The 27,373-nt window shown below is 47.9% G+C and overlaps 1 protein-coding gene across 1 annotated transcript; it reads left to right on the top strand.

Moving 5' to 3' along the window:
• Nucleotides 1-4,102: 4,102 nt before the first annotated feature.
• Nucleotides 4,103-23,649, top strand: ZSWIM4 (zinc finger SWIM-type containing 4). Its single transcript, XM_069767286.1, has 14 exons — nucleotides 4,103-4,537; nucleotides 7,739-7,940; nucleotides 13,985-14,332; nucleotides 16,355-16,503; nucleotides 16,573-16,723; nucleotides 16,810-16,986; nucleotides 17,290-17,613; nucleotides 17,723-17,860; nucleotides 17,934-18,194; nucleotides 18,293-18,428; nucleotides 18,519-18,673; nucleotides 19,114-19,277; nucleotides 20,558-20,639; nucleotides 20,737-23,649. Exons 1-14 carry the CDS (start codon nucleotides 4,430-4,432, stop codon nucleotides 21,612-21,614), a joined length of 3,273 nt encoding a protein of 1,090 aa, XP_069623387.1. The 5' UTR covers nucleotides 4,103-4,429; the 3' UTR covers nucleotides 21,615-23,649.
• The last annotated feature ends 3,724 nt before the right edge of the window (nucleotides 23,650-27,373 follow it).

Genomic DNA, 27,373 nt, shown 5'->3' with positions numbered 1-27,373 from the left:
GCACAGGATGGCAGCAGCGCATGACAGAACGGGCGCAGGATGGCAGCAGCGCATGACAGAACGGGCGCAGGATGGGAGCAGCACATGACAGAACGGGCACAGGATGGCAGCAGCACATGACAGAACGGGCGCAGGATGGCAGCAGCGCATGACAGAACGGGCGCAGGATGGGAGCAGCACATGACAGAACGGGCGCAGGATGGGAGCAGCACATGACAGAACGGGGGCACAGGATGGCAGCAGCACATGACAGAACGGGCGCAGGATGGGAGCAGCACATGACAGAACGGGCACAGGATGGCAGCAGCGCATGACAGAACGGGCGCAGGATGGCAGCAGCACATGACAGAACGGGCGCAGGATGGGAGCAGCACATGACAGAACGGGCACAGGATGGCAGCAGCGCATGACAGAACGGGCACAGGATGGCAGCAGCGCATGACAGAACGGGCGCAGGATGGCAGCAGCACCTGACAGAACGGGCGCAGGATGGGAGCAGCACATGACAGAACGGGCGCAGGATGGCAGCAGCGCATGATAGAACGGGCGCAGGATGGGAGCAGCACATGACAGAACAGGGGCGCAGGATGGCAGCAGCACATGACAGAACAGGGGCGCAGGATGGCAGCAGCACATGACAGAACGGGCGCAGGATGGCAGCAGCACATGACAGAACGGGCACAGGATGGCAGCAGCGCATGACAGAACGGGGGCACAGGATGGCAGCAGCGCATGACAGAACGGGCGCAGGATGGGAGCAGCACATGACAGAACGGGCACAGGATGGCAGCAGCGCATGACAGAACGGGCGCAGGATGGCAGCAGCACATGACAGAACGGGCGCAGGATGGGAGCAGCACATGACAGAACAGGCACAAGATGGCAGCAGCGCATGACAGAACGGGCGCAGGATGGCAGCAGCACATGACAGAACGGGCGCAGGATGGCAGCAGCACATGACAGAACGGGCGCAGGATGGGAGCAGCACATGACAGAACGGGCACAGGATGGCAGCAGCGCATGACAGAACGGGCGCAGGATGGCAGCAGCACATGACAGAACGGGCGCAGGATGGGAGCAACACATGACAGAACGGGCACAGGATGGCAGCAGCGCATGACAGAACGGGCGCAGGATGGCAGCAGCACATGACAGAACGGGCGCAGGATGGCAGCAGCGCATGACAGAACGGGCGCAGGATGGGAGCAGCACATGACAGAACGGGGGCACAGGATGGCAGCAGCACATGACAGAACGGGCGCAGGATGGGAGCAGCACATGACAGAACGGGCACAGGATGGCAGCAGCGCATGACAGAACGGGCGCAGGATGGCAGCAGCACATGACAGAACGGGCGCAGGATGGGAGCAGCACATGACAGAACGGGCACAGGATGGCAGCAGCGCATGACAGAACGGGCACAGGATGGCAGCAGCGCATGACAGAACGGGCGCAGGATGGCAGCAGCACATGACAGAACGGGCGCAGGATGGAAGCAGCACATGACAGAACGGGCGCAGGATGGCAGCAGCGCATGATAGAACGGGCGCAGGATGGGAGCAGCACATGACAGAACAGGGGCGCAGGATGGCAGCAGCACATGACAGAACAGGGGCGCAGGATGGCAGCAGCACATGACAGAACGGGCGCAGGATGGCAGCAGCACATGACAGAACGGGCACAGGATGGCAGCAGCGCATGACAGAACGGGCGCAGGATGGCAGCAGCACATGACAGAACGGGCGCAGGATGGGAGCAGCACATGACAGAACGGGCACAGGATGGCAGCAGCGCATGACAGAACGGGCGCAGGATGGCAGCAGCACATGACAGAACGGGCGCAGGATGGCAGCAGCACATGACAGAACGGGCGCAGGATGGGAGCAGCACATGACAGAACGGGCGCAGGATGGCAGCAGCACATGACAGAACGGGCGCAGGATGGGAGCAACACATGACAGAACGGGCACAGGATGGCAGCAGCGCATGACAGAACGGGCGCAGGATGGCAGCAGCACATGACAGAACGGGCGCAGGATGGCAGCAGCACATGACAGAACGGGCGCAGGATGGCAGCAGCACATGACAGAACGGGCGCAGGATGGCAGCAGCACATGACAGAACGGGCGCAGGATGGCAGCAGCGCATGACATAACGGGCGCAGGATGGGAGCAGCACATGACAGAACGGGCGCAGGATGGCAGCAGGATGGGAGCAGCACATGACAGAACGGGCGCAGGATGGCAGCAGCGCATGACAGAACGGGGGCGCAGGATGGGAGCAGCACATGACAGAACGGGCGCATGATGGCAGCAGCGCATGACAGAACGGGGGCGCAGGATGGGAGCAGCACATGACAGAACGGGCGCAGGATGGGAGCAGCACATGACAGAACGGGCGCAGGATGGCAGCAGCACATGACAGAACGGGCGCAGGATGGCAGCAGCACATGATGGAGACCATATACCAATATAAATGCTCACCATCCGGGCGTAGAACGGGTTCAATAGCTAGTATATATATACACATATATATATATATACACACACACACAGTATATACAAACACACATACAGTATATATACACACTTTCTGCAGTCTCACACACACATATATACACACACATACAGTATATACACACACAGTATATACATACACATATAGTATATACACATACAGTATATACACACACACACATACAGTATACACACATACAGTATACACACACACACAGTATATACACACATACAGTATATACACACACATAGTATATACATACACACATACAGTATATACACACACACAGTATATACATACACACATACAGTATATACACACACACAGTATATACACACACAGTATATACACACATACAGTATACACACACACACAGTATATACACACATACAGTATATACACACATACAGTATATACATACACACATACAGTATATACACACACACAGTATATACATACACACATACAGTATATACACACACACAGTATATACACACATACAGTATATACACACACAGTATATACACACATACAGTATACACACACACACAGTATATACACACATACAGTATATACACACATACAGTATATACACACACAGTATATACACACATACAGTATATACACACACACAGTATATACACACATACAGTATATACACACACACAGTATATACACACATACAGTATATACACACACAGTATATACACACATACAGTATATACACACACATAGTATATACATACACACATACAGTATATACACACACACAGTATATACATACACACACACAGTATATACACACATACAGTATACACACACATACAGTATATACACACATACAGTATATACACACATACAGTATATACACACATACAGTATATACACACACAGTATATACACACATACAGTATATACACACACAGTATATACACACATACAGTATATACACAAATACAGTATATACACACACAGTATATACACACATACAGTATATACACACACAGTATATACACACATACAGTATATACACACACACAGTATATACACACATACAGTATATACACACACAGTATATACACACATACAGTATATACACACACAGTATATACACACATACAGTATATACACACACACAGTATATACACACATACAGTATATACACACACAGTATATACACACATACAGTATATACACACACACAGTATATACACACATACAGTATATACACACACAGTATATACACACATACAGTATACACACACATACAGTATACACACACATACAGTATATACACACATACAGTATATACACACACAGTATATACACACATACAGTATACACACACACAGTATATACACACATACAGTATATACACACATACAGTATATACATACACACACTTTCTGCAGTCTCACACATGTGACTGTTTGACCTCAGGCAAACGCATGAATGAATTGATTCCCAGGCCATTTCCCCGCCCACTTTGCCCTTATATAGAACATCCGTTCAGTTAAAGAGCCTCAGCTCGCTTTTCCATTGGCCGGCGCTCCCGCTGACTGACAGGTCACCGCTTCCCTGTCTCGTACTCATGGCGTACAGGGAGCGGAGACTTATGTAAACGAGCTGCTGGCGCCGTCCAATAACTGCCCCTGAGCCCAAGAACGGGGCGTGTCCACAGCTCAGAGGATAAAGATCAAGATCCCCATTGTTAAGGCGATTTAAAGGGGCCGCGGATCGGGGCAGTCGTAAGCGAGAGGCCGGGCCGAGGGATCTACAAGCCGGCCGCGCCCCGTGGGAAAGTCCGGGAATCATACAGAGGATAGGCCTGGAATATATCGGCCATAGGAGATAAAACTGTGGAGGTGACAGTAGGAAGCAGAGATCCCCGGGGGGACGAAGCCAGGGGACGATGGAGCCCCCCAAGAGGAGGTGTCATGGCCTCACAACCAGGCACCAGCCGGACTCTCTGCTGGATGTCAGTGCCAAGAAAGTGGCAGAGACGTGGGCCTTCGAGCAGGTAATGGGCAGTGATGTGCCGGGCAGACGGGGACTCACGGGTTAATGACATACACTGGTGGTATATGGTGTATACATAGTGCAGCATGGCTGCTGTATACAGGGACAGCAGCTATACACCGCTCTGTACCGTATATACTGTGATATACAGGACACCCAGGGCGTCAAGAGTTAATGATCTATACAATGTACTCAATGTAGGACACAGACTGCACATGAGCTGTATACACAGATATGTACACAGCGAGAAAGGCACCAACGGGTACATGTAATGTATGGAGGCTGCGTGTACACAGTATATGGTGTATGGAGGCTGCGTGTACACCGTATATGGTGTATGGAGGCTGCGTGTACACAGTGTATGGAGGCTGCGTGTACACCGTATATGGTGTATGGAGGCTGCGTGTACACAGTGTATGGAGGCTGCGTGTACACAGTGTATGGAGGCTGCGTGTACACAGTGTATGGAGGCTGCGTGTACACAGTGTATGGAGGCTGCGTGTACACAGTGTATGGAGGCTGCGTGTACACAGTGTATGGAGGCTGCGTGTACACAGTGTATGGAGGCTGCGTGTACACAGTGTATGGAGGCTGCGTGTACACAGTGTATGGAGGCTGCGTGTACACAGTGTATGGAGGCTGCGTGTACACAGTGTATGGAGGCTGCGTGTACACAGTGTATGGAGGCTGCGTGTACACAGTGTATGGAGGCTGCGTGTACACAGTGTATGGAGGCTGCGTGTACACAGTGTATGGAGGCTGCGTGTACACAGTGTATGGAGGCTGCGTGTACACAGTGTATGGAGGCTGCGTGTACACAGTGTATGGAGGCTGCGTGTACACAGTGTATGGAGGCTGCGTGTACACAGTGTATGGAGGCTGCGTGTACACAGTGTATGGAGGCTGCGTGTACACAGTGTATGGAGGCTGCGTGTACACAGTGTATGGAGGCTGCGTGTACACAGTGTATGGAGGCTGCGTGTACACAGTGTATGGAGGCTGCGTGTACACAGTGTATGGAGGCTGCGTGTACACAGTGTATGGAGGCTGCGTGTACACAGTGTATGGAGGCTGCGTGTACACAGTGTATGGAGGCTGCGTGTACACAGTGTATGGAGGCTGCGTGTACACAGTGTATGGAGGCTGCGTGTACACAGTGTATGGAGGCTGCGTGTACACAGTGTATGGAGGCTGCGTGTACACAGTGTATGGAGGCTGCGTGTACACAGTGTATGGAGGCTGCGTGTACACAGTGTATGGAGGCTGCGTGTACACAGTGTATGGAGGCTGCGTGTACACAGTGTATGGAGGCTGCGTGTACACAGTGTATGGAGGCTGCGTGTACACAGTGTATGGAGGCTGCGTGTACACAGTGTATGGAGGCTGCGTGTACACAGTGTATGGAGGCTGCGTGTACACAGTGTATGGAGGCTGCGTGTACACAGTGTATGGAGGCTGCGTGTACACAGTGTATGGAGGCTGCGTGTACACAGTGTATGGAGGCTGCGTGTACACAGTGTATGGAGGCTGCGTGTACACAGTGTATGGAGGCTGCGTGTACACAGTGTATGGAGGCTGCGTGTACACAGTGTATGGAGGCTGCGTGTACACAGTGTATGGAGGCTGCGTGTACACAGTGTATGGAGGCTGCGTGTACACAGTGTATGGAGGCTGCGTGTACACAGTGTATGGAGGCTGCGTGTACACAGTGTATGGAGGCTGCGTGTACACAGTGTATGGAGGCTGCGTGTACACAGTGTATGGAGGCTGCGTGTACACAGTGTATGGAGGCTGCGTGTACACAGTGTATGGAGGCTGCGTGTACACAGTGTATGGAGGCTGCGTGTACACAGTGTATGGAGGCTGCGTGTACACAGTGTATGGAGGCTGCGTGTACACCGTGTATGGAGGCTGCGTGTACACCGTGTATGGAGGCTGCGTGTACACCGTGTATGGAGGCTGCGTGTACACCGTGTATGGAGGCTGCGTGTACACCGTGTATGGAGGCTGCGTGTACACAGTGTATGGAGGCTGCGTGTACACCGTATATGGTGTATGGAGGCTGCGTGTACACCGTATATGGTGTATGGAGGCTGCGTGTACACCGTATATGGTGTATGGAGGCTGCGTGTACACCGTATATGGTGTATGGAGGCTGCGTGTACACAGTGTATGGAGGCTGCGTGTACACCGTATATGGTGTATGGAGGCTGCGTGTACACAGTATGTGGTGTATGGAGGCTGCGTGTACACAGTATGTGGTGTATGGAGGCTGCATGTGTGCGCACTCTATTGGGCTGTACATATTGTGTGTATACGGCTTGTGTATACTACATATAGATCCTATATACAGCGTGTATATACCACATGTGGATCCTTTATACAGCATGTTTACACGTAGCCTCTGGATCTTCTGTGCGGCGTGTATGTACCACATCTCGATCTTGTGTATGCCGTGTGTATACCGCAGGTGGCTCCTGTGTACGGCCTGTGTTTATACCGCAGGTGGGTCCTGCGTGTGTGTGTATACCGCAGGTGGGTCATGCGTGTGTGTGTGTGTATACCGCAGGTGGGTCGTGTGTGTGTGTATACCGCAGGTGGCTCCTGTGTACGGCCTGTGTGTATACCGCAGGTGGGTCCTGCGTGTGGCCTGTGTGTATACCGCAGGTGGCTCCTGCGTACGGCCTGTGTGTATACACATATCCCCGCTGACGCTGCACAGGGCAGGTATGTGGATGTTTGGTTCCTGTGCATCATAGTATCAGCGTGACCTCACCACTTCCTCGTAGTACTTCCACCCTTTCCCTAAATACCACACGAGATGCCATCACAGTGGGGAGTGTCACCTATCACCCGTTGACACGCCGTCTCATAAACCTGTGCGGCTTATGCTGTATACAGGGGCCGCTCTTCCTGGGGAGGAGGAGAACATCACTATGAATGTGGCTGTGGGATAATAATCCACCCCGTTAATAAATCCCCGCTCACCGTCTTCTAATACTGACTTCCTGCTCCTCCGTTATAACGTGGGCTCGATGCCTTGTATGGGGGGGATTGTTTTTTGCTTTCCTTTGCTTGTTGTTGACCCTACTACCCTATATCCCCTATACACGTGTAACAGCGCCCTCTAGGGGTGACATTGTCGTGAAGAATAATCTCCCTGTATAATTGACATGACTGGTAACCGCTGTACGTTTTGCAGGTAGAAGAACGATTCTCCAGGGTCCCAGAACCGGTGCAGAAGCGGATAATATTCTGGTCGTTCCCTCGTAGTGAGAAGGAGATCTGCATGTATTCATCCCTGGGCTATCACCCCCCAGAGGGCGAACGAGATACCAGGGTCCCCTTTAATAGGGGTCTTCAGCTGCTGCAGTCTGGGGCGGTACAGAGAGTGCTACAAGTTGGTGAGTCCGTGGTGGTCCGGGCATTGTGGGGCACCTGTTTCTGCCGTGTACAATGAGTGCTGTATTGTGAGGCACCCACGGGGGCTGTGGTATATAAGTGCTGTATTGTGGGGCACCCTCGGAGGCTCTGGTATATGAGTGCTGTATTGTGCGGCACCCTCGGAGGCTCTGGTATATGAGCGCTGTATTGTGCGGCACCCTCGGAGGCTCAGGTGTACAAGGAGTGCTGTATTGTGAGGCACCCTCGGAGGCTCTGGTATATGAGTGCTGTATTGTGAGGCACCCTCGGAGGCTCTGGTATATGAGCGCTGTATTGTGAGGCACCCTCGGAGGCTCTGGTATAGGAGTGTATATATCTCCAAAACTGAACTTCTTCTGCTCCCGCCATCTACTAGCCTCCCTAAATCTGACATTTCCCTCTCCGTGGGTGGCACCATAATAACGCCTAGGCAGCAGGCACGCTGTCTGGGTATTATGTTTAACTCTGATCTCTCCTTCACCTCCCACATACAATCTCTTGCCCGCTCGTGCCGCTTACACCTAAAGAACATCTCTAGAATCCGCCCTTTTTTTTCACCATGGAGACAACAAAAACTCTCACTGTCGACCTAATCCACTCCCGCCTGGACTACTGCAACTCTCTATTAATTGGCCTCCCCCTCACGCGATTTTCCCCTCTCCAGTCTATCCTTAATGCTGCAGCCAGGGTTGTCCATCTGGCTAATCATTACTCGGACGCGTCCGCTCTTCGCCAGTCGTTACACTGGCTGCCCATTCATTACAGGATACAATTCAAAGTACTTGTTCTCACCCACAAAGCTCTCCACAGTGCGGCACCCCCTTACATCTCCTCCCTCATTTCTGTCTATCGGCCTAGCCAACCGCTGCGCTCTGCAAACGACTTTCGACTAACCTCTGCACTAATCCGTACCTCCCACTCCCGACTCCAAGACTTCTCCCGTGCTGCGCCAATCCTCTGGAATGCTCTACCCCAAGATATTAGGACCATCCACAACTTGCATAGTTTTAGGCGCTCGCTCAAAACTCATTTGTTCAGAGCGGCCTATCACGTTCCCTAATCAGTCATTTTATGTTTGTGTGTGTGTAGCCCATTCACTATCTCCATCTACCCCCCCACCCCCTGAAGATGCCTGGACCATCATTGTAAATACATCATTGTAAATACACACCTGTACTTTGTATCTCCCCCGCCTCATTGTAGATTGTAAGCTCTCACGAGCAGGGTCATCTTACTTTGCTTTATTACTGTATTGTTAACATTGTTACCTATGACTGTTGTGTTTGAAACTGTTAAACTGTAAAGCGCTGCGGAATATGTTGGCGCTATATAAATAAAGATTATTATTATTATTATTAGTGCTGTATTGTGCGGCACCCTCGGAGGCTCTGGTATATGAGTGCTGTATTGTGTGGCACCCTCGGAGGCTCTGGTATATGAGTGCTGTATTGTGAGGTACCCTCGGAGGCTCTGGTGTATGAGTGCTGTATTGTGAGGTACCCTCGGAGGCTCTGGTGTATGAGTGCTGTATTGTGAGCCTCCCTCGGAGGCTCTGGTATATGAGCGCTGTATTGTGCGGCACCCTCGGAGGCTCTGGTGTATGAGCGCTGTATTGTGCGGCACCCTCGGAGGCTCTGGTATATGAGCGCTGTATTGTGCGGCACCCTCGGAGGCTCTGGTATATGAGCGCTGTATTGTGCGGCACCCTCGGAGGCTCTGGTGTATGAGTGCTGTATTGTGCGGCACCCTCGGAGGCTCTGGTATATGAGCGCTGTATTGTGCGGCACCCTCGGAGGCTCTGGTGTATGAGTGCTGTATTGTGCGGCACCCTCGGAGGCTCTGGTGTATGAGCGCTGTATTGTGCGGCACCCTCGGAGGCTCTGGTGTATGAGTGCTGTATTGTGCGGCACCCTCGGAGGCTCTGGTATATGAGTGCTGTATTGTGAGGTACCCTCGGAGGCTCTGGTGTATGAGTGCTGTATTGTGCGGCACCCTCGGAGGCTCTGGTATATGAGCGCTGTATTGTGCGGCACCCTCGGAGGCTCTGGTATATGAGCGCTGTATTGTGCGGCACCCTCGGAGGCTCTGGTATATGAGCGCTGTATTGTGCGGCACCCTCGGAGGCTCTGGTATGAGTGCTGTATTGTGTGGTACCCTCGGAGGCTCTGGTGTATGAGTGCTGTATTGTGCGGCACCCTCGGAGGCTCTGGTATGAGTGCTGTATTGTGTGGTACCCTCGGAGGCTCTGGTATATGAGTGCTGTATTGTGCGGCACCCTCGGAGGCTCTGGTATGAGTGCTGTATTGTGTGGTACCCTCGGAGGCTCTGGTATATGAGTGCTGTATTGTGCGGCACCCTCGGAGGCTCTGGTATATGAGTGCTGTATTGTGCGGCACCCTCGGAGGCTCTGGTATATGAGTGCTGTATTGTGCGGTACCCTCGGAGGCTCTGGTATATGAGTGCTGTATTGTGCGGTACCCTCGGAGGCTCTGGTATGAGTGCTGTATTGTGCGGTACCCTCGGGGGGGGCAGAACCCTTGTGCTTGCAAATCAGGTTTAACTGAATTATTGTGGCTACAGACAGGTTTGGTTGTGAAGCAGGTGCCCAGCGCGGAGTATTCTGCAGCTTGCTGAATGGGCTGCATTGTGCTGCCCCGGAGCCTCTGCGTTAGAGGTGATGTGATACTGGCGGAGGACACCTGAGGCGGCTGCAGGCGGCGACATGTCGTATGGGTGACAGTTGGTGACACTCCTCACGTCACCGGAACGGGTTTTTATTTATGATCCGTTTTTGTGAGTCAGTAGCCGCAGCTTGTCCGGACTTGCTGCCCTTGCGGTTGAGAGCGGGCACTTCCTAGCACGCCCGTACATGTGCCAGGACTGCGTCTCCACCTGAATTACTGCTGCTTTCAGCCTATTGAATTCGGGTCCTTCTGCAGAGACGTTCGTCCTGGCCTCACATTATGGGCTCATTTCCACTTGAGATTTAAAAAAAAAAAACGGTCCGATTTACGGACCGAAAAAAACGGAGGTAGATCATGCGAGTGTCATGCATGTTTTTTTTTTTCCTTGCACCCATTGACTTACATTGGCGAGTCTCATCCGAAAATCGCAGCAATACGCAGCATGCTGCTATTTTTTTTTTTTTTTTAATCGGATTGCATTCGTCCGTTTTCCTCACAAGTGGAAATGAGCCCTTTGTGTGATAATGCCCCCACACCCGCTTTAGCCTCCATGTTTTTTCTTATGCAATTTTAAACTCCTTTCCGCAGCCACCTCCCCCGATGCCCCTGGTATTTATTTTCCTCCCGTCCATTATTAGGATATCAAATCTGAAAGGCTAATCCCTTTATTATTTTGTGTGTTTTTTGTCTTTCCTGTGAAGCCCCCCAGGGACGCCCCCTCTTCTCTCTGGGTGATTGTATTTTGTATACAGCAGATAAAAGTGTCATTGACAGAGGGGCCTGAGGCGTGTGACGAGGACAATGTGAGGCTGATACTGGGCCGCCGTCATGCGTCACAGATCCCACACATGTCCTGAGCCGGCGCCGTGAATGGGGCTTATTCAGGGCTTGTGTTACCATCTTCTACAACACTGGGGCGCAATATCAAAAATAAGTTTTATTAAATGGAATTCCTCTAAAATACATCTTATAAAATCCCCCCAAATATTTCTTGCTCTGATGCATCTACACAAATTCTCCTTGCTATTAACGGCGTCCTAATCGTTGGCGGTGCTGTGTAATAATTCATGTATGATCCCATTGAGAATAAGCCATGCATGCCGGAGTTACATCTGTACAAGTCCTTGGTGTCGGGCTGCTCCTTTTTGTAGAATTGGGTTAAGGGGACGGAAAGGGGGAGACTGAACAGATGGGAAGCGTAGTCCTACCCCCACCGCTCCTATATAGACATAACCATTCTTATGTAGTCAGTGTGTGGCTCAGGGGCCGGCTACGCGGCTATTAACTCTGCCATCAGTAATAAGGGGCAAGCTTATATTAGGGATGGGAAACTTTTAAAGTTCATTGCACCCACATGGTGCCCTCCGGCTCTAAAAGTTTTAAGAGGAATTCTACATAAAGCCTACATTATACAGAACTGTCCTTCCTGAATGAATAGTGAACTGATTATTATTATTTATTTATATAGCACCATTGATTCCATGGTGTTGTACATGAGAAGGGGTTACATACAAGTTACAAATATCACATACAGTAAACAAACTAACAATGACAGACTGATACAGAGGGGCGAGGACCCTGCCCTTGCGGGTTTACATTCTACAGGATTATGGGGAAGGAGACAGTAGGTTGAGGGTTGCAGGAGCTCCGGTGTTGGTGAGGCGGTAGCTCCGGTGTTGGTGAGGCGGTAGCTTCGATAGTGATGAGGCAACTGATTAACCCGTAGCAAAATTATTCATCTCCCTCCCCATAGTAGATTCAGTTTACTAACAAAATTTGACAAAGTTTCTGTTTGCAATACTGTAGGCATCACCGCGCCCTCGCTGTGCCGTCGACTGTGGTCATCCTCGCCAAGCCCTCGCCACGCTATCGACTGTGGTCATCCTCGCGGAGCTCCCGCCACGCCATTGACTATTGTCATCCTCGCCGAGCCCCCACCGCTCCGTAGATTGTGGTCATCATCACCGAGCCCCCGCCGCGTCGTCGACTGTGGTCATCCTCGCCAAGCGCCCTCCACATGCTCGACTGTGGTCATCATCGCCGCGCCATCGACTGTGGTCATCATCGCCGAGCCCCCGCCGCACCGTCGACTGTGGTCATCCTCGCCAAGCGCCCTCCACATGCTCGACTGTGGTCATCATCGCCGAGCCCCCGCCGCACCGTCGACTGTGGTCATCCTCGCCAAGCGCCCTCCACATGCTCGACTGTGGTCATTATGGCCGAGCCCCCGCCACGCCATCGACTGTGGTCATCCTCGCCAAGCGCCCTCCACATGCTCGACTGTGGTCATCATCGCCGAGCCCCCGCCGCGCCATCGACTGTGGTCATCCTCGCCAAGCCCCTGCCACTTGCTCGACTGTGGTCATCATGGGTCGAGCCCCCTCCACATGCTCGACTGTGGTCATTATCGCCGAACCCCTGCCACTTGCTCGACTGTGGTCATTATGGCCGCGCCCCCGCCGCGCCATCGACTGTGGTCATCATCGCTGAGCCCCTGCCACGCATCCCTAGAGACATTTCCTAGCCTCTGTCATCAGGGTGTTCTTTTCTGCGCATGCTCCTTTCTTCCTCCATACATCCTGCTGATCCATGGGCCTGAAAATTTCAGTTTTGTCTCATCGCTCCACAGGACTGAATTCCCAAACTTCTGTGGCTTAGTTATAGGATTTTGTGCATATTGGTGCCGACTTCTCTTGCGCTTTTGGGTCATTAGAGGTGACGTCTTGGAGTTCTGACAGGAAGACCCTCAGAGTTTAGTAGAACCTCAGACCTCGGCGCTGCAGGACATCTGCAGCCACTCGAGGGGTTTTGTGGCAGCCGGTGACGGCTCCTCTCTCTGCCATGTCCAGGTAGTGTGGCCAGTGGCCTATCACATTGATATAGTGAACTCTCCTTTTGAGCCGTATCTGTAGGAACATTCATTATCTTTTGCCTCAGTTTCCTTGTTTCTACAAGGCCGTAATCTCTTCTCTTAGCTTTTTGAACCACCTTTTTGACAACCCGAGAATGTTAGTGACCTGGAGGCTATTTCCTATGAGGAACGTAAAATGTCATAAAATGTCATAAAATGTCTCGAACGCTGCCAGGAGCTGGTTTTTGGCTTTGTCGCATGTGCAGCCTAATTTTCAATGGGGGAATGAATAATTTTGATTGCAACTTTACATCCCTCACTCCTGTACCCCTGCATGGTATAGTGGATATTGCACTCAGGAGCCTGGGAAAGCTGGGTGGCTGCACATGACAATTTCTACATTAGGAAAGCTGGATGAATGTGTTCTTGGTTATGGTAGAACCCCTACTGTATCATTTGGGCATTTAAACATCTGTCTATTATTTTGCAGGCTTTCACCTCAGTGGATCTGTCACAGAATCAGGAGAACCAGAAAGAACCTACCAGGTGTCCATCAGCTTTGACCGATGCAAGATCACATCCGTCAGCTGTGCCTGCGAAAATAGAGACATTTTCTACTGTGCCCACGTGGTGGCGCTGTCCCTGCATCGGATCAGGCGGGCATGGACGGTGGAGCTGCGGCTTCCCATCTCGGAGACACTTTCCCAAATGAACAGGGACCAGCTGCAGAAGTTTGTACAGTACCTGATCAGCGAGCATCACACGGAAGTGCTGCCAACCGCTCAGCGACTGGCGGACGAGATCCTGCAGCTGGAATCCGAGATCAACCAAGTACATGGTGAGCATAAACGTAACTGCACTATCAGACCCCAAAATGTAAAACACGTTGCTCAAGATGGAGGATTCTACAAAAAAAACGGATACCTTTTGTGCTGAGCTTTGGTCACACTCTTTCCCTTTAGGCCCAGTATTAGTTTGGGCTGAATATTCTTTAATCAATATTTTTTTAATCCTAAATGGTCGGTTAAATGAGCCTTCCGGTTTTGGATAACCTGTCTGCATTTTTTTTATTTTTATTTTTTTTAAACAAACTGTGCCTTCCCTCCTCCCCAGGTCTATCACTGGCTCTCTGTTGCTGCTCCTGGTGTTTGTGATTGTCTGCAGCGCTGACATCCCATGTATAGCCATAACTGGGCTCAACGGCTCCACCCAAGTTGTCAGCACAAGCCGCTGAGCTCCCTGTCATCAGCGCTGCAGACAATAAAGGGCACCGCAAGCAGCAATGGAGATTCATCACAGGACCTGGGGAGGGTGAGAAAGTAGTGTTTGTTGTACCAAAAAAAAAAAAAAATCAAAAGCTTGGGTTCTCAGAAAACAAAAATTCCAGTCTTCTGCCCCTAAGAGTAGAATAATAAAACCAAAAAGAAGGGCATATGTATAAGCTCCGTCATAAGGAGTATAAGGTAACCAAAAGAAAATGACATAACAGCTGACTTAAAAATACAATCTTTATTCCCAAACAGGTAATTCTTATATAAAAACAACAAATTGCATATGAATAAATATAATGTCAACTATTAAAATGAAGGACGACACACAAGTACCACGTACATGCCGAAGGAAGGACCAATAGAATTAGTACATAAGCCATCAAGTACTGTCTATAATATTGTCTGGTATACACACAGCTATGAACCAATCAAAGAAACACATCAAGAATACCAAAAGTAATCACAAAAAAAAAAAAAAATCAGATGTGCGAAATACACCACTATGGTCAGTGGGATAGATGGATAGATAGATCTATATCGATCTTCTATATAAGATTCACTGAATACACCACAGGATAAACAGGTTATATCAAAATATATATGGGCCAAAGTAAAGCTAAAAGTAATAAAATGCTAAAGTGCCAGGTGCCTAGTACAATCCATAGCTCAATACCAACCTTGGGCATACGTCCCCCGAAGAAGCGTAGAGTGAAAGGTGCGTTGGGGTCCCTCTTGCCCACGTCTGCCTAAGGTTGGTCCTCTTAACTCTTAACCTGCTACTATGGTTTACTTTTTGTAATCTGTATACACTTTATTTCATCCAGGATGGGATTCACTTATATATAACTATATGTACTACACAATGAATGTATATATGCTGTTTGACTAGTGCTTTTCTACATGTCAGCCTAACTAATAGCAACAACTTTTTATGTCACTTGTCAGAAGTATTTTTCCACATATCAGTATTGCGCTATAGATTGTACTATGCACCTGGCCCTTTAGCATTTTATTGCATTTTACTACTTTTTCTTTACTTTGGCCTATATATATTTTGATATAACCTGTTTATCCTGTGGTTTATTCAGTGAATCTTATATAGAGAGATAGATATAGATCGATATCTATCTATCTAATCTATCCCACTGACCATAGTGGTGTATTTCACACATCTGATATATATATATTTTTTTTTTTTGTGTGTGTGATTACTTTTGGTATTCTTGGTGTGTGTGTGTTTCTTTGATTTGGTTCATAGCTGTGTGTATACCAGACAATATTTCTTATAGTCAGTACTTGCTGGTTTATGTACTAATTCTATTGGTCCTTCCTTCGGCATGTACGTGGTACTTGTATGTCGTCCTTCATTTTAATTGTTGTTGTTATATTTTTTCATATGCAATTTGTTTTTATATAAGAATTACCTGTTTGGGAATAGAGATTGTATTTTTAAGTCAGCTGTTACGTCATTTGCTTTTGGTTACCCTAAGAGTAGACATATTGCATGGTCGGTCTGCTAGGACTATTAAGACTACAGCTCCCAGCATACCCTGACAGCAACAGCTGATTTACACAATGGTTGCTTTTAGGAGCCCCAGACCCCACAGCCGGTGCAGGGCGGGAGGACGACAACTGTTGGCATTTGGATGAGGAGCAGATCCAGGAGCAAGTGAAGCAGCTCTTGTCGAATGGTGGATACTATGGAGCCAGCAAGCAGCTGCAGTCCATGTTCAGCAAGGTGGTTACCTCTTCTCCTCCCCGCTGCTTCATCACTTTAGTCTCCTAACTGTCCGCATCCCGTCTCTAGGTGCGGGAGATGCTGAGGATGCGAGACTCCAATGGTGCCAGGATGCTTATCCTCATGACTGAGCAGTTTTTGGAGGACCCCCGGCTGGCTCTATGGCGGCAGCAGGGAGCCGGAATGACTGATAAATGTCGGCAGCTTTGGGACGAGTTGGGTAAGAACTGTTCTTCAGTAGTTGGTGGGCGATCTGTTCCTAAATGATGGCTTCTCAGTGTGATCCTCTCGTTTTTTTTCCGATAGGTGCACTTTGGGTATGTGTGGTGCTCAGTCCACATTGCCGTACAGAAGAAAGGGAGTCATGGCTGGAGCTTCTCCAGAGGTGGAACACCATGGACATCTGTCCATTAGAGGAAGGAAACTATTCTTTGGATGGTCCAGGGGCACAGACTATGCCTCAGACATCTGCTGGAAGCCATGGTACGATCGTGAGGTTGGCCTAGGTCATGTATTTATGCCTTCTGGGCATAGATATCTGTGTTCCAATGACATGTTTACAAAATCACGTGCCAATGTCCCCTAATCATTATACAGATGTAATGGACATTTTCAGCCCTAAGCCGTTCCAGTAGCATCTGCTGGTTATGGATCAGCAGACCATACACCCATCTTGAGCATGCATCCATATTGAAGATGGCAGTTTTAATCAACGCTCCCCTTGTTGTGTTCCTTCCTCCAAATTAACATAGTAGTTTTAATCTAGATTTTGCCTTTCATTTCCAGTCATCTCTTCACGTCAAACAGTATTCGTAAGGGCCCTCAAGGCAGGGGAACTGCGCTGGAGTGACCCCCACTTACAACGGATCTTAAACGGAGATACCTGTACCCCGGGAACGAGTGTAAAGTGCAGCTCTGACAAGCTTTCCTTTGACCCTCAAGGCCGCCCACTGTGGCTAGGAGACCATTTTCCAGTAGCCTGTGCCCGCGTTGATGCCCTGAGATCACACGGGTACCCGATCCAAGCTTTGAGGTTGGCGGTTTCTGTAGTCAACACCATGAGGCTGCAACGCCAGCACCAGATGGAGGGGTTGAAGCAGCAGAGAAAAGGTGAGGGAAGGTGATGGTCAAATGGTGGACAAGGAGTGTTAGACCTGGTAGGATGGGGGGTGCCTTCAGTGGGGGTCAAGTCAACACACATTTTTTTTTTTCTTAATAGAACTTCAGGTGAAAGGAAGTACAACTCTCACTAACCTGGAAGGGTGGATCGGGCACCCGCTTGATCCAATTGGGTGTCTTTGCAGGACGTTCTTGGAGGCCAGTCTACCAGATGATGAAGGACCAGCTCCTTCCCCAGGTAAATCTGTATAAAGTGGGTAATAATGACTCTGTCTTAGAGCCTTCTGATTTTTTTGTTTCTTTCTTCTCAGAGCTTTGTGGAGAGCAGAGGAAAGTAATGTACCAGCACGTCCCTGTACCCGGAGGTTCCCCATCAGGAGAGTCTCTTCTGTGTCTGGCACTGGAAGTGGCTCTTATGGGCTTAGGACAGCAACGAGCTATGCCTGAAGGTCTCTATGCCCAAGACAAGCTGGTCAGATGTGAAGAGCAACTTATTGGCCTTCTGGGAACATTGAACATGGGGGAGCGGTTGGTTCAAGTGCTGAGAAAGCAGGCCATGTTACTCTTGGAAGGTTAGTGGAGCAGTATGGTGGAGTTAAACCTGTAACATGGCAGATTTATGGCAGTGTTTCTTGTGGCTGATTACTGATGGACTACTTATTTCTCTTAGGTGGTCCATTCAGTGGATTCGGAGAAGTAGTCTTCCGGGAGAGCGTTCCTATGCATATGTTTGCACGCTTCCTCTTCACGTCTTTGCTCTCACATGATTCGGACCTAGCGTACAGAGTTGCCCTGAGAGCCATGCGGTAAGTGCGGTGAGATATTAATACCATCCATCCTATACATTATATCAGCTGGTGACTCTCATCTAAACCTACTGTTTCCTTTATTTCCAGGCTTCCAGTTCTTGAGTCTGTTCTGCCTCCACATGGATCTGACATCATGCCTCTGGACTCCATGCTGACCAGTCGTTTCCCTCGCTGGTTTATTCTAGGGCACTTAGAAACAAGGCAGTGTGAACTGGCGTCTGCCATGTTGACAACAGCTAAAGGTATTGATCATGGAGGGATATTTCCAGTGATTGCATTGAAGGCTTTGTTCCTACCCTTGGTATCGTGCCTCTGGGGATGTAGATGGGGCTTTGTGGCACCTAGTGGTGATGAGAGATTTCTTCTTTTTTTTTTTTGGTTAGGATAGATGTAAACTATTATTTTTGTCACTTTTAAGATTTGGATGCTCTCCTGCTTTACTTAGTTGGGCAGCATGACCCGGCGACTCTGAGCGGTGACGTTATTGATGTCACCTCTCTTCACTGGCCGTGTGACCCGGCACTGTTTGGAAAGAATTTGGAGCCTCAGCACACGGCTACATGGTCTTTGCACGGAAGATTTGATGGATTTTGCTGGATTTTCTTGGACTATGGCGGACCTGCAAGGGATTTTTATTTTTTTATTATTTTTTAATGCGGTTCTCTCTCTTCTTCCATCACAGGAGACCCCAAGTGGCTGCATACAGTCCTGGCTTCCATTCAGCAACATATCCACTCCCCAGCTCTGCTATTCAAGCTCGCTCAGGATGCCTGCAAGACTGCAACTCCCCCCAACTCGCCCCCTGACACCACGCTGCTAAACATTTCTTTGGAGCTCGGACTGCAGGTGTGACCCTCATTTAATAGTTATCATATACAGTACGTAGACAAACATATTGGGGCAGTTCCAAGCCTGACACCTCCGTGAGCTTTTGTCTCTGGGACATGTTGACAATTTATCCCGATGTTGATATTGGAGGAGGTGGGCAGGTCGACTGTCTATTCTAGTTCATCCCTGGCTGTTGTTCAGGTCTGGGCTCTATGAGAAGAGATGTGTTTTTCCATCCCAAATCATGCCTGTATTGACCTTGTGCCCTGGGCACAGTCGTGAAGACTAGAAAAGGGTCCCCAAAGTGTTCCCACAAAGTCGGAATCTGCAATTGTCTAAATTGTCTAAAATATCTTGTGCTGAAAAGCATTAAAAATTTCCTTCACTGGATCTAAGATGTCGAGGCTGCCCCCTGATTACAGCCCAGAGCATTATCCTCCTCAACCATCTGTACAGCGGTACAGTCAGGGGGTAACATTCTCCTGGAATCCCCAAACCCCGACTCTTCCATCAGATGGAGAAGTGTGACCCGTCACTGCACAGAACATGTCTCCTCCAGAGTCCAGTGGTGGCAGCTTTACACCACTCCATCCGATGCTCAGCATAGTGCTTGGTCATGTGCAGCTTCTCGGTCATGAGCTCCTGGTGGGGGTGCAGTATTTGTGCTGATGTCTTACCAGAGGAGGTCTGGACTCTACAGTTATGGAGTCAGCAAAGCGTTGGTGACTTTTCTGCTACTCTGCACTCTGTCTTCCGCTCTGTAACGTAATGGGGTCTCCAGTTTGTGGCTGAGTTGCTGCTCCCTCCACTTCTCAGTAATATCAATCACAGGAGATTGGTGTCCTGCTATTGTTATCGGTGAGCTCATTACCACCAGCCATTACGTCACATGCTAATAAAGGCTGACAGCATGGTGGGAGGCCAAATATCATAATAGGACTGGAATTTATTGATGAACAGTTGTGATCCATGCCTCTTTGTCTTTTAAATGCCTCTTTTATTCGTATAATTATGCACTGAAGGATGCAATGTATCTGTCATCCAGCTTTTGGGAGATTGGGGTAAATAATGTTGAAGGTATGGGGCTGACTTCTTCAAAACTATTATCTAAGCCAATAGCCTATTTATAAGGAGGTATGATGCCATGACCTGGTGACCACATCTCATACCAAGTCTCTGAACTCTTCGTAGACTGCTGGTGACTCTACTGTAGGGAGTGGAGCAGATGGAGGGATGTTGTGATGTCATTTACTTGCACCTAAACACCCTTCCTTCCTTTTCTTCCTTCCTTCCTGCAGGTGATGAGAATGACCCTGGCCACACTGACATGGAGACGTCGCGAGATGGTCCGCTGGCTGGTATCCTGTGCCACAGAGATTGGTAAGCGTCATCGTGGTGATGGGGATATTCATTAGTCCTTTTTTTTTTTTTTCTCTTCTCCCAAGCTTCTAACTGTAAGCCACTGTTCTTTTATCAGGTATTCAAGCCCTCATCAGCATCATGCAGAACTGGTACACCCTCTTCTCCCCCCTCGAAGCGACCAGCATTGTTGCGGTGTCTTGCATGTCTCCTGCCACCCACATGCGTTTCGCCCAGGAACCAAGACAACGAGAAGAGCTTTACTCCTGTACGCGGGCACTGGCCTTGCAATGTGCTATGAAGGACCCACAAAGCTGTGCGCTCTCTGCCCTGACTCTATGTGAGAAGGACCACACCTCTTTCGAATCTGCTTACCAGATAGTCTTGGATAGTGCCAACTCCGGCCCTGGCACACACTCCCACCTCTTTACGGTCGCCCGCTACATGGAACACCGCGGCCTTCCATTGAGAGCTTTCGCCTTGGCCACATTAGCCCTGTCGAATCTCACCATAGGTTTTAACCAAGACACTCACCCTGCAGTTAGCGATGTCCTGTGGTCTTGCTCGCTGGCACACTCACTGGGCAAAGTTGAGCTGGGCACAGTGGTACCCCTAGTTATTAAAGGTGTGCAGTGCGCTCCTGTACTGTCCGATATCATACGCCGCTGTAGCCTTGCACCCCCTGGCCTGGCACAGGCCCTCACTGCTGCTAATAACCCGAGAGGCAGGGGAACAGTGCCACGGGCTGACAAGTTTTCCCTCTGCCAGCTTCTGGAAGCCACAGTAAGCGCTTATGTCAGCACTACTCATTCCCGCCTCACCCACATCAGCCCCCGACATTACGGAGACTTTATAGAATTTCTTGCAAAAGGTCGAGACACTTTTCTGTTGGCGCCAGACGGCCATCGCCAGTTTGTCCAATTTCTGGATAACCTGAAACAAACTTACAAAGGGAAGAAGAAACTGATGCTGCTAGTACGAGAACGGTTCGGGTGAACATAAAAATGATCAGGGACAACCCCTAAAAGACTTGCTCTCCCTCTTTTAAGGGACCCGTAAAGCCGTGCAAAGCGCAGGAGCGTTTACCACTCCACATCAGATATACCGTACTGCTGGCGGATGAGCGCGGTAGTGAAGGATTTTTTTTTTTTTTTCATTGAAGAATTGCAACGGATCTCCGGTGGAAATGTGCATTTTTTTATTTTTTTTTTGTGTGCTTTTAAATAATTTATATTTATTTATATATCAAATTTGTGAAAATGCCCATCAACGACTGCACCGCAGCCCATCATCGCATGGGGCGAGTTTTGCAGTATAATTACGGATTACGAGATGCAGCGGCCTGCAAGCTGTACAAGGTTTTGCAATTGCCAAGCAAAGATTTTGAAGTCTGAAAGGGGATTTCTCTGCATAGAGCAGTACTTATATATTTATTTCTGAAGGATCTTCTATATTAATTTATTTTAAATTTTTTTTGTATAACTTTTTTTTTTTTACCTTTAAAAATATCGGAGTTAACCCCTTACGTGGGTGGTGGATGTGACGCAACCCTACTTTACCTTTTAACCCAGTGACCCTCTTTACTGTAGCAAAGCTCTGGCCTGAGACCATGTTATTGGAGCCTGCAATTTATGGCCGCCATATTGTTATGGGATCATTTTGACACGCACTAGTGACCAAATTGCAATGAACTGGAAATAAGTCATTCAGGGCGAGTGCAGACCATTTGTCGGACCAGTCTTTACAGCAACAGAACGTGTAGTTAGAGCAGCGAGTTATGGCTGCTTTTTTACTGTCTGTAGTGAAATGCTTGGTAAAATGACTTTGATATATAAAGCACTATACAACCTAGAGATGGGGAGCAGCCATTTTGTGAAATTGGAGGTGCCGATTTATGTTTGATGGAGTGTTTTTTTTTTTTTTTTTTTTTACTGTGATGCATAAAATGGCTGCCGCCCATCTTTATTTAAACGAGTATTCCCACCTCCAAGACACTATCCCAATATGTTGTAGGTGAAATAATTAGAAAAGTAGCATAGTTCTTCTGATTCACTATGTTGCTTACCCCATGTGCAGGGCATTGCTGTTACTTATGTATCCACGGTTACGACCACTCCTATAGTGACAGTTAGGTAGCTGTTAGTCATAACCATTGATAACTAAGCTACTGCAATGCCCTGCACAAGGGGTAAGCAACATAGCGAATCAGAAGAACTATACTACATTTCTAATTGGAGGCATATGCTAATATTATAACACCTCCGTATTGGGATAGGATCTTGGAGATGGAAAGACTCCTCTAATGCCGTCTGGGTAGCTCTTAGACATTATAGTTAGCTCATAAGGGACAGCAGACATTTTCTGCCTCAGTGATGAAAACTGTTCCCAAAATGGCTGCCACTGCCCTGTTTAGGCTTGTGGTATCCTGTTTTTCTGTCGCCATTCTGTATATTTTGAAAAAGCCTTTTTGAAAAGAGCTTTTATAATGGATCCTTGGAGACCAAAAAAATGCTATGAAGGTGTTTTGTCAGCCAGAATATAGTGTTGTCACTGTACATATACTGTATATTAACACTGTTATGGTTTTGAGGCCTTGTTGTCCATAACAACCAATCAGAATGCAGCTTTCATTTCTACAGTGTAGTTTCGAAAATGTAAGCTGAGCTCTGACTGGTTGCTACAGAAAAATGGTTGCTAAGTGAGTCAATGGCTCCCTGAGTTAATGTTTGTCTCTGAACACCGGGGAAGGGGGTCTTATTGCTTAACATCTCACCCCCTATAAACTGCAATGAAGTAGTAATAAATTGTACACTAATTCTATAACTCAGGAAGTTGCTACAAGCTTTTCACCTGACATGTGGCCCCTGCAATGTCCCCCTTCCCCCACCACCATAGTGCTATATGTGCTTCTCAAATGAAGGTTTGAACTTGTAAAATATGACAGACGCTCGCTCACTCGTGACTATATTTTGCTGAGGCTATGAAGTCGGGCTGTAAAAACATAAGATATATAAATATATATATGTATGGATTTATCTGTCTGTTTATTTATTGATGCATCTGTCGCACTTAATTCAAAGGACATAAAACACATTTTAAATAAATTTTTGTTTAGTTTTACTTTAGGATGATGGGGATAAAGGCCGCATTCATGACACGTACCGGAGCTGCGCTCCTGAGTCCATATGATTCCCATATGAGTTTATTATAGCAACCAGCAGAATTATTAATGCTGCTCTGAAGGTGAATGGAGGTGTCACGATATGGTATGAAATATCATATAAGTTTAGTTGCTCGTCAGCTCATGAGGTGGGCTAAACCCCCCCCCCTTCACTAGCTGACTACTTGTTTCTCTCTGGGCTACGGACTGTATGCTAGAAGGGGGTTTTATTGCCCTGGGGTCGTAAATTCCAGGCTCAGAGGAAAGTCCCTCACCCCTCCCACCTTCACTAGTCAGAACTGGTAAAGTGGCTCCAAAATTCATGAAAGATCCTTTGTTTGGTTTTGGTACGATATTATGCACCGTGTTTACGGTAAGAACACGAAAATATATATGTTCGTATTCCCACTCGGTGTAGTTACCCATCCCTTGAAACTCGGATTTCTAACTCCATCTGGTAAAGAAGTAGGGTTTTCTCTGGAAAAATGTATCCCAGATAGGACATATTTGATCTCATTAGAATGCTCACGTTAATCCGAGATGAATTATGAGTATGTTAGGACTCTGACATGTTTTGTAGTGAAGTTATAGAAATCAGAGGAAATAGTTTAAAGTTTACTCAGAATGTAGAGAGAGGAGGGTCTGGATAAGCCAGCCCTTCTGTGATGTCAAAGCCTTAAGGTATTAAGTTTGTGGCAGGAGCCCCAGCTCACTCTCTTCTGCTGATGTCTCCTTCTGGACTGCTTGTCTTCTGAGGCCAGCAGCACGTCCAAATGAGCTGGGACATATGGAAAAACTCCACTAGCCTGGATGCCTGTCATGCTTTAAACATGTGAGTGTTGCTTTTCTCATTTATTCCCTTTATGTTATAATTACCCATGTACCTATTTGCAATTGTCTCATTTGTAACTTCTTTATAAACTATTTTTGATAACGCACTGCCTAATTTTTAATGGGATATACTATTATATGTTAGTTCTTCTCCATGCTCTAAAAACCGTACCCTAAGTCTTCTGAAGGGAAAACGCTACTGTTACTGTTGTGTTGGGTTAGCTTCGGACCCGTTTAATCGAAGCTGGTGGCAGCGAAAGTGGGCTGACTGTTGGATTATGCTGAAGCAACTGCGGGTTTGATAATTATTGTTCCTGCCTGAGTGGGAGTAGTTTACCGCGTCGCTGCAGCGTGCCCAATAGCCAGTACATAGCAGGCAGCCTTCCTGGCGACTAATTACCCAGGGTGCAGTACCTAATCTGACCTGAAAGTAAGGGGGCGCCAGAGAGCTGCAAGTGTTAAGTGGAACTGTAAGCGGGATATACATAAATCCCTGCAGTTTGTGGTATATTGAAAGCAGTGGGATACCTAGAATAAGCCCCTGCTGTAAGCAAGAGGTCAATAGCCTTGTGTGTGGTTTTTCATCACATCGTGGAGTGGAGGGATAACTAAGATAAGCCCACCTGCACATGTGATAGCCGTCTGTTGGCCTGAAGTCACCTCAATCCGTGACGTAGGGTGACGGTCACGGTGTGAATCCTGACCCATTGGTGACATCGGTCAGGGGAATCGTGACAGGAGGCTATAAAGAAATCATTGAAGCAATTGGTCGAATGATTGCATAATGCTGGCGAAAATATTTCTTATACAATCACTGTCTACTTTGTAAGAACGCTCCTTGTTTTGACACTTTTTGATGCGTTTTTTTTTTTTTTTAATATTTATATGTATTTTAGCAATGGAAGTGGTTTTCGATCCATTTCCTGTTTTAAAAAAAAAAGTGCAATTTACATACATGTGGAAAATGTGACCTGATCCTTTTTTTTTTTTTTTTATGCTGATTTCTGCAGCTGTCTCATTTATCTGAATGTAACTTTCAGAAATCCATATTCGGATGAATGGAACTGATTTTTCTCGTTGCCGCATGTCCCCCTAGTGTAATGTGGTTAGCAAATCAGATCTTCCAATTGGTTTCGACTTTGTCTCCCCCCTTCACCAGCATTATGCTGCACAGAGTGATGTGAATTCGCCATGTGGATTTACCTCTGATTTTAGTGCGAAATTCTTGGCTGAACACTTGCAGATGACAGGCTGCAAGTTAATTATCAATTTCTATAGGGTGATTTTCCACTCGTATCTGGGTGGGAAAATCCATTGTATTCAAACATACCCTTAGGTCAGGTTCACATGTTGCTTTTATGTTATGCAGCACTTTACCATATCAGCAAAGTGGATAAATTGTAAGCTAATCTCAACCATATGCAGCATGTTTATTTTTGTTCCCCCCCCCCCCCCCCCTTTTTTTTTTTCTTTTTTTTTTTTTTTCTTTTTTTCTTATTCTTTTTGCTATGTAACATGTTAGTTTCTGCTGCAGCAAGCGCCTTTAGGGCATATTCACACTTTCCAGGACGTCCCTCCTGACAGCACCCTGGAGGACGTCCTCCTCCTCCTTGCTGGGACCGGAAACACACGAGTTTAAGGCTGGAGTCACACTCGGCGTAAGACAATACGGTCCGTATATTATGGCCGTAATGCGCTGAAAAGTCCCCAAAATAGTGGTCCGTAGCTCCTCCGTAGGCTCGAGTTCATAAGAGGCGCCCTCTGCTGGTTGTCCTCATATGAACTCGAGCCTGGGAGCTTTCTAGGAAAGTTCCCACGATCTAGGAACAACCAGCAGAGGGCGCCTCATCGCAAATGAATGTAAATATAGGTCATTGACCTACTTTACCTTCATTCCCCGGGGTTTTGCAGCCAGGAACAACGCTGCATTAGCAGAGTTCGTGGCTGCAAAATATTTTAACCCCTTCAGATGGATTTACATCGTTGGACGTTACAGATCTGCGGAAGGTATGTATATTGTTGGTTTATTTTTTGTTGTTGTTACAGATCAAGGGTCTTCAGTGATTGGATTGAGCGTAGAATAAATTATTAAAAACAAAGGTTGTTGTATTTCATTAAAATAATTTTTAATAATGTTTGTGTATTTTTTAACCCTTTACTAGTATTGGATTAATAATGGATAGGTGTCATAATTGACGCCTCTCCATTATTAATCTGGCTTAATGTCACCTTACAATAGCAAGGTGGCATTAACCCTTCATTACCCCATATCCCACCTCTACACGGGAATGGGAAGAGAGTGGCCAAGTGCCAGAATAGGCGCATCTTCCAGATGTGCCTTTTCTGAGAAGGCTGGGGGCAGGTGTTTTTAGCTGGGGGGGGGAAATAACCATGGACCCTCTCCAGGCTATTAATATCTGCCCTCAGTCACTGGCTTTACTACTCTGGCGGAGAAAATTGCGCGGGAGCCCACGCCAATTTTTTCCGCCATTTAACCCTTTAATAGCTAGAACGGCCAAATTTTGCATATACACACTACTAACAGTAGTGTGGAATATGCAAAAAAAAAGTGATGACATGGTTTACTGTATGTAAACCATGTCTCATATCATGTCAGGTTTAGGAAGGAGAAAGAAAAAGCCGGTAATTGAATTACCGGCTTTAAAGCTATCTAGCGCTGTATGAAGTAATAATATATATACATATGTGTCTCACTGATATAGATATGGATATATATGTGTACACATTTATTCTACCTATTCTA

The sequence above is a fragment of the Ranitomeya imitator genome, chromosome 4 (assembly GCF_032444005.1).
Source record: "Ranitomeya imitator isolate aRanImi1 chromosome 4, aRanImi1.pri, whole genome shotgun sequence".
In the NCBI taxonomy this organism is placed as follows: domain Eukaryota; kingdom Metazoa; phylum Chordata; class Amphibia; order Anura; family Dendrobatidae; genus Ranitomeya; species Ranitomeya imitator.
This window is presented reverse-complemented; position numbering and strand designations above follow the sequence as displayed.

Excerpts from the sequence above, each read along its gene's own strand:
- ZSWIM4 (XM_069767286.1), top strand. The coding sequence starts at position 4,430 with ATGGAGCCCCCCAAGAGGAGGTGTCATGGCCTCACAACCAGGCACCAG. Across the intron at positions 16,504-16,572 it reads TGCAGTCCATGTTCAGCAAG|GTGCGGGAGATGCTGAGGAT; the intron begins GTGGTTACCTCT and ends TCCCGTCTCTAG. Across the intron at positions 18,195-18,292 it reads GGCCATGTTACTCTTGGAAG|GTGGTCCATTCAGTGGATTC; the intron begins GTTAGTGGAGCA and ends TATTTCTCTTAG.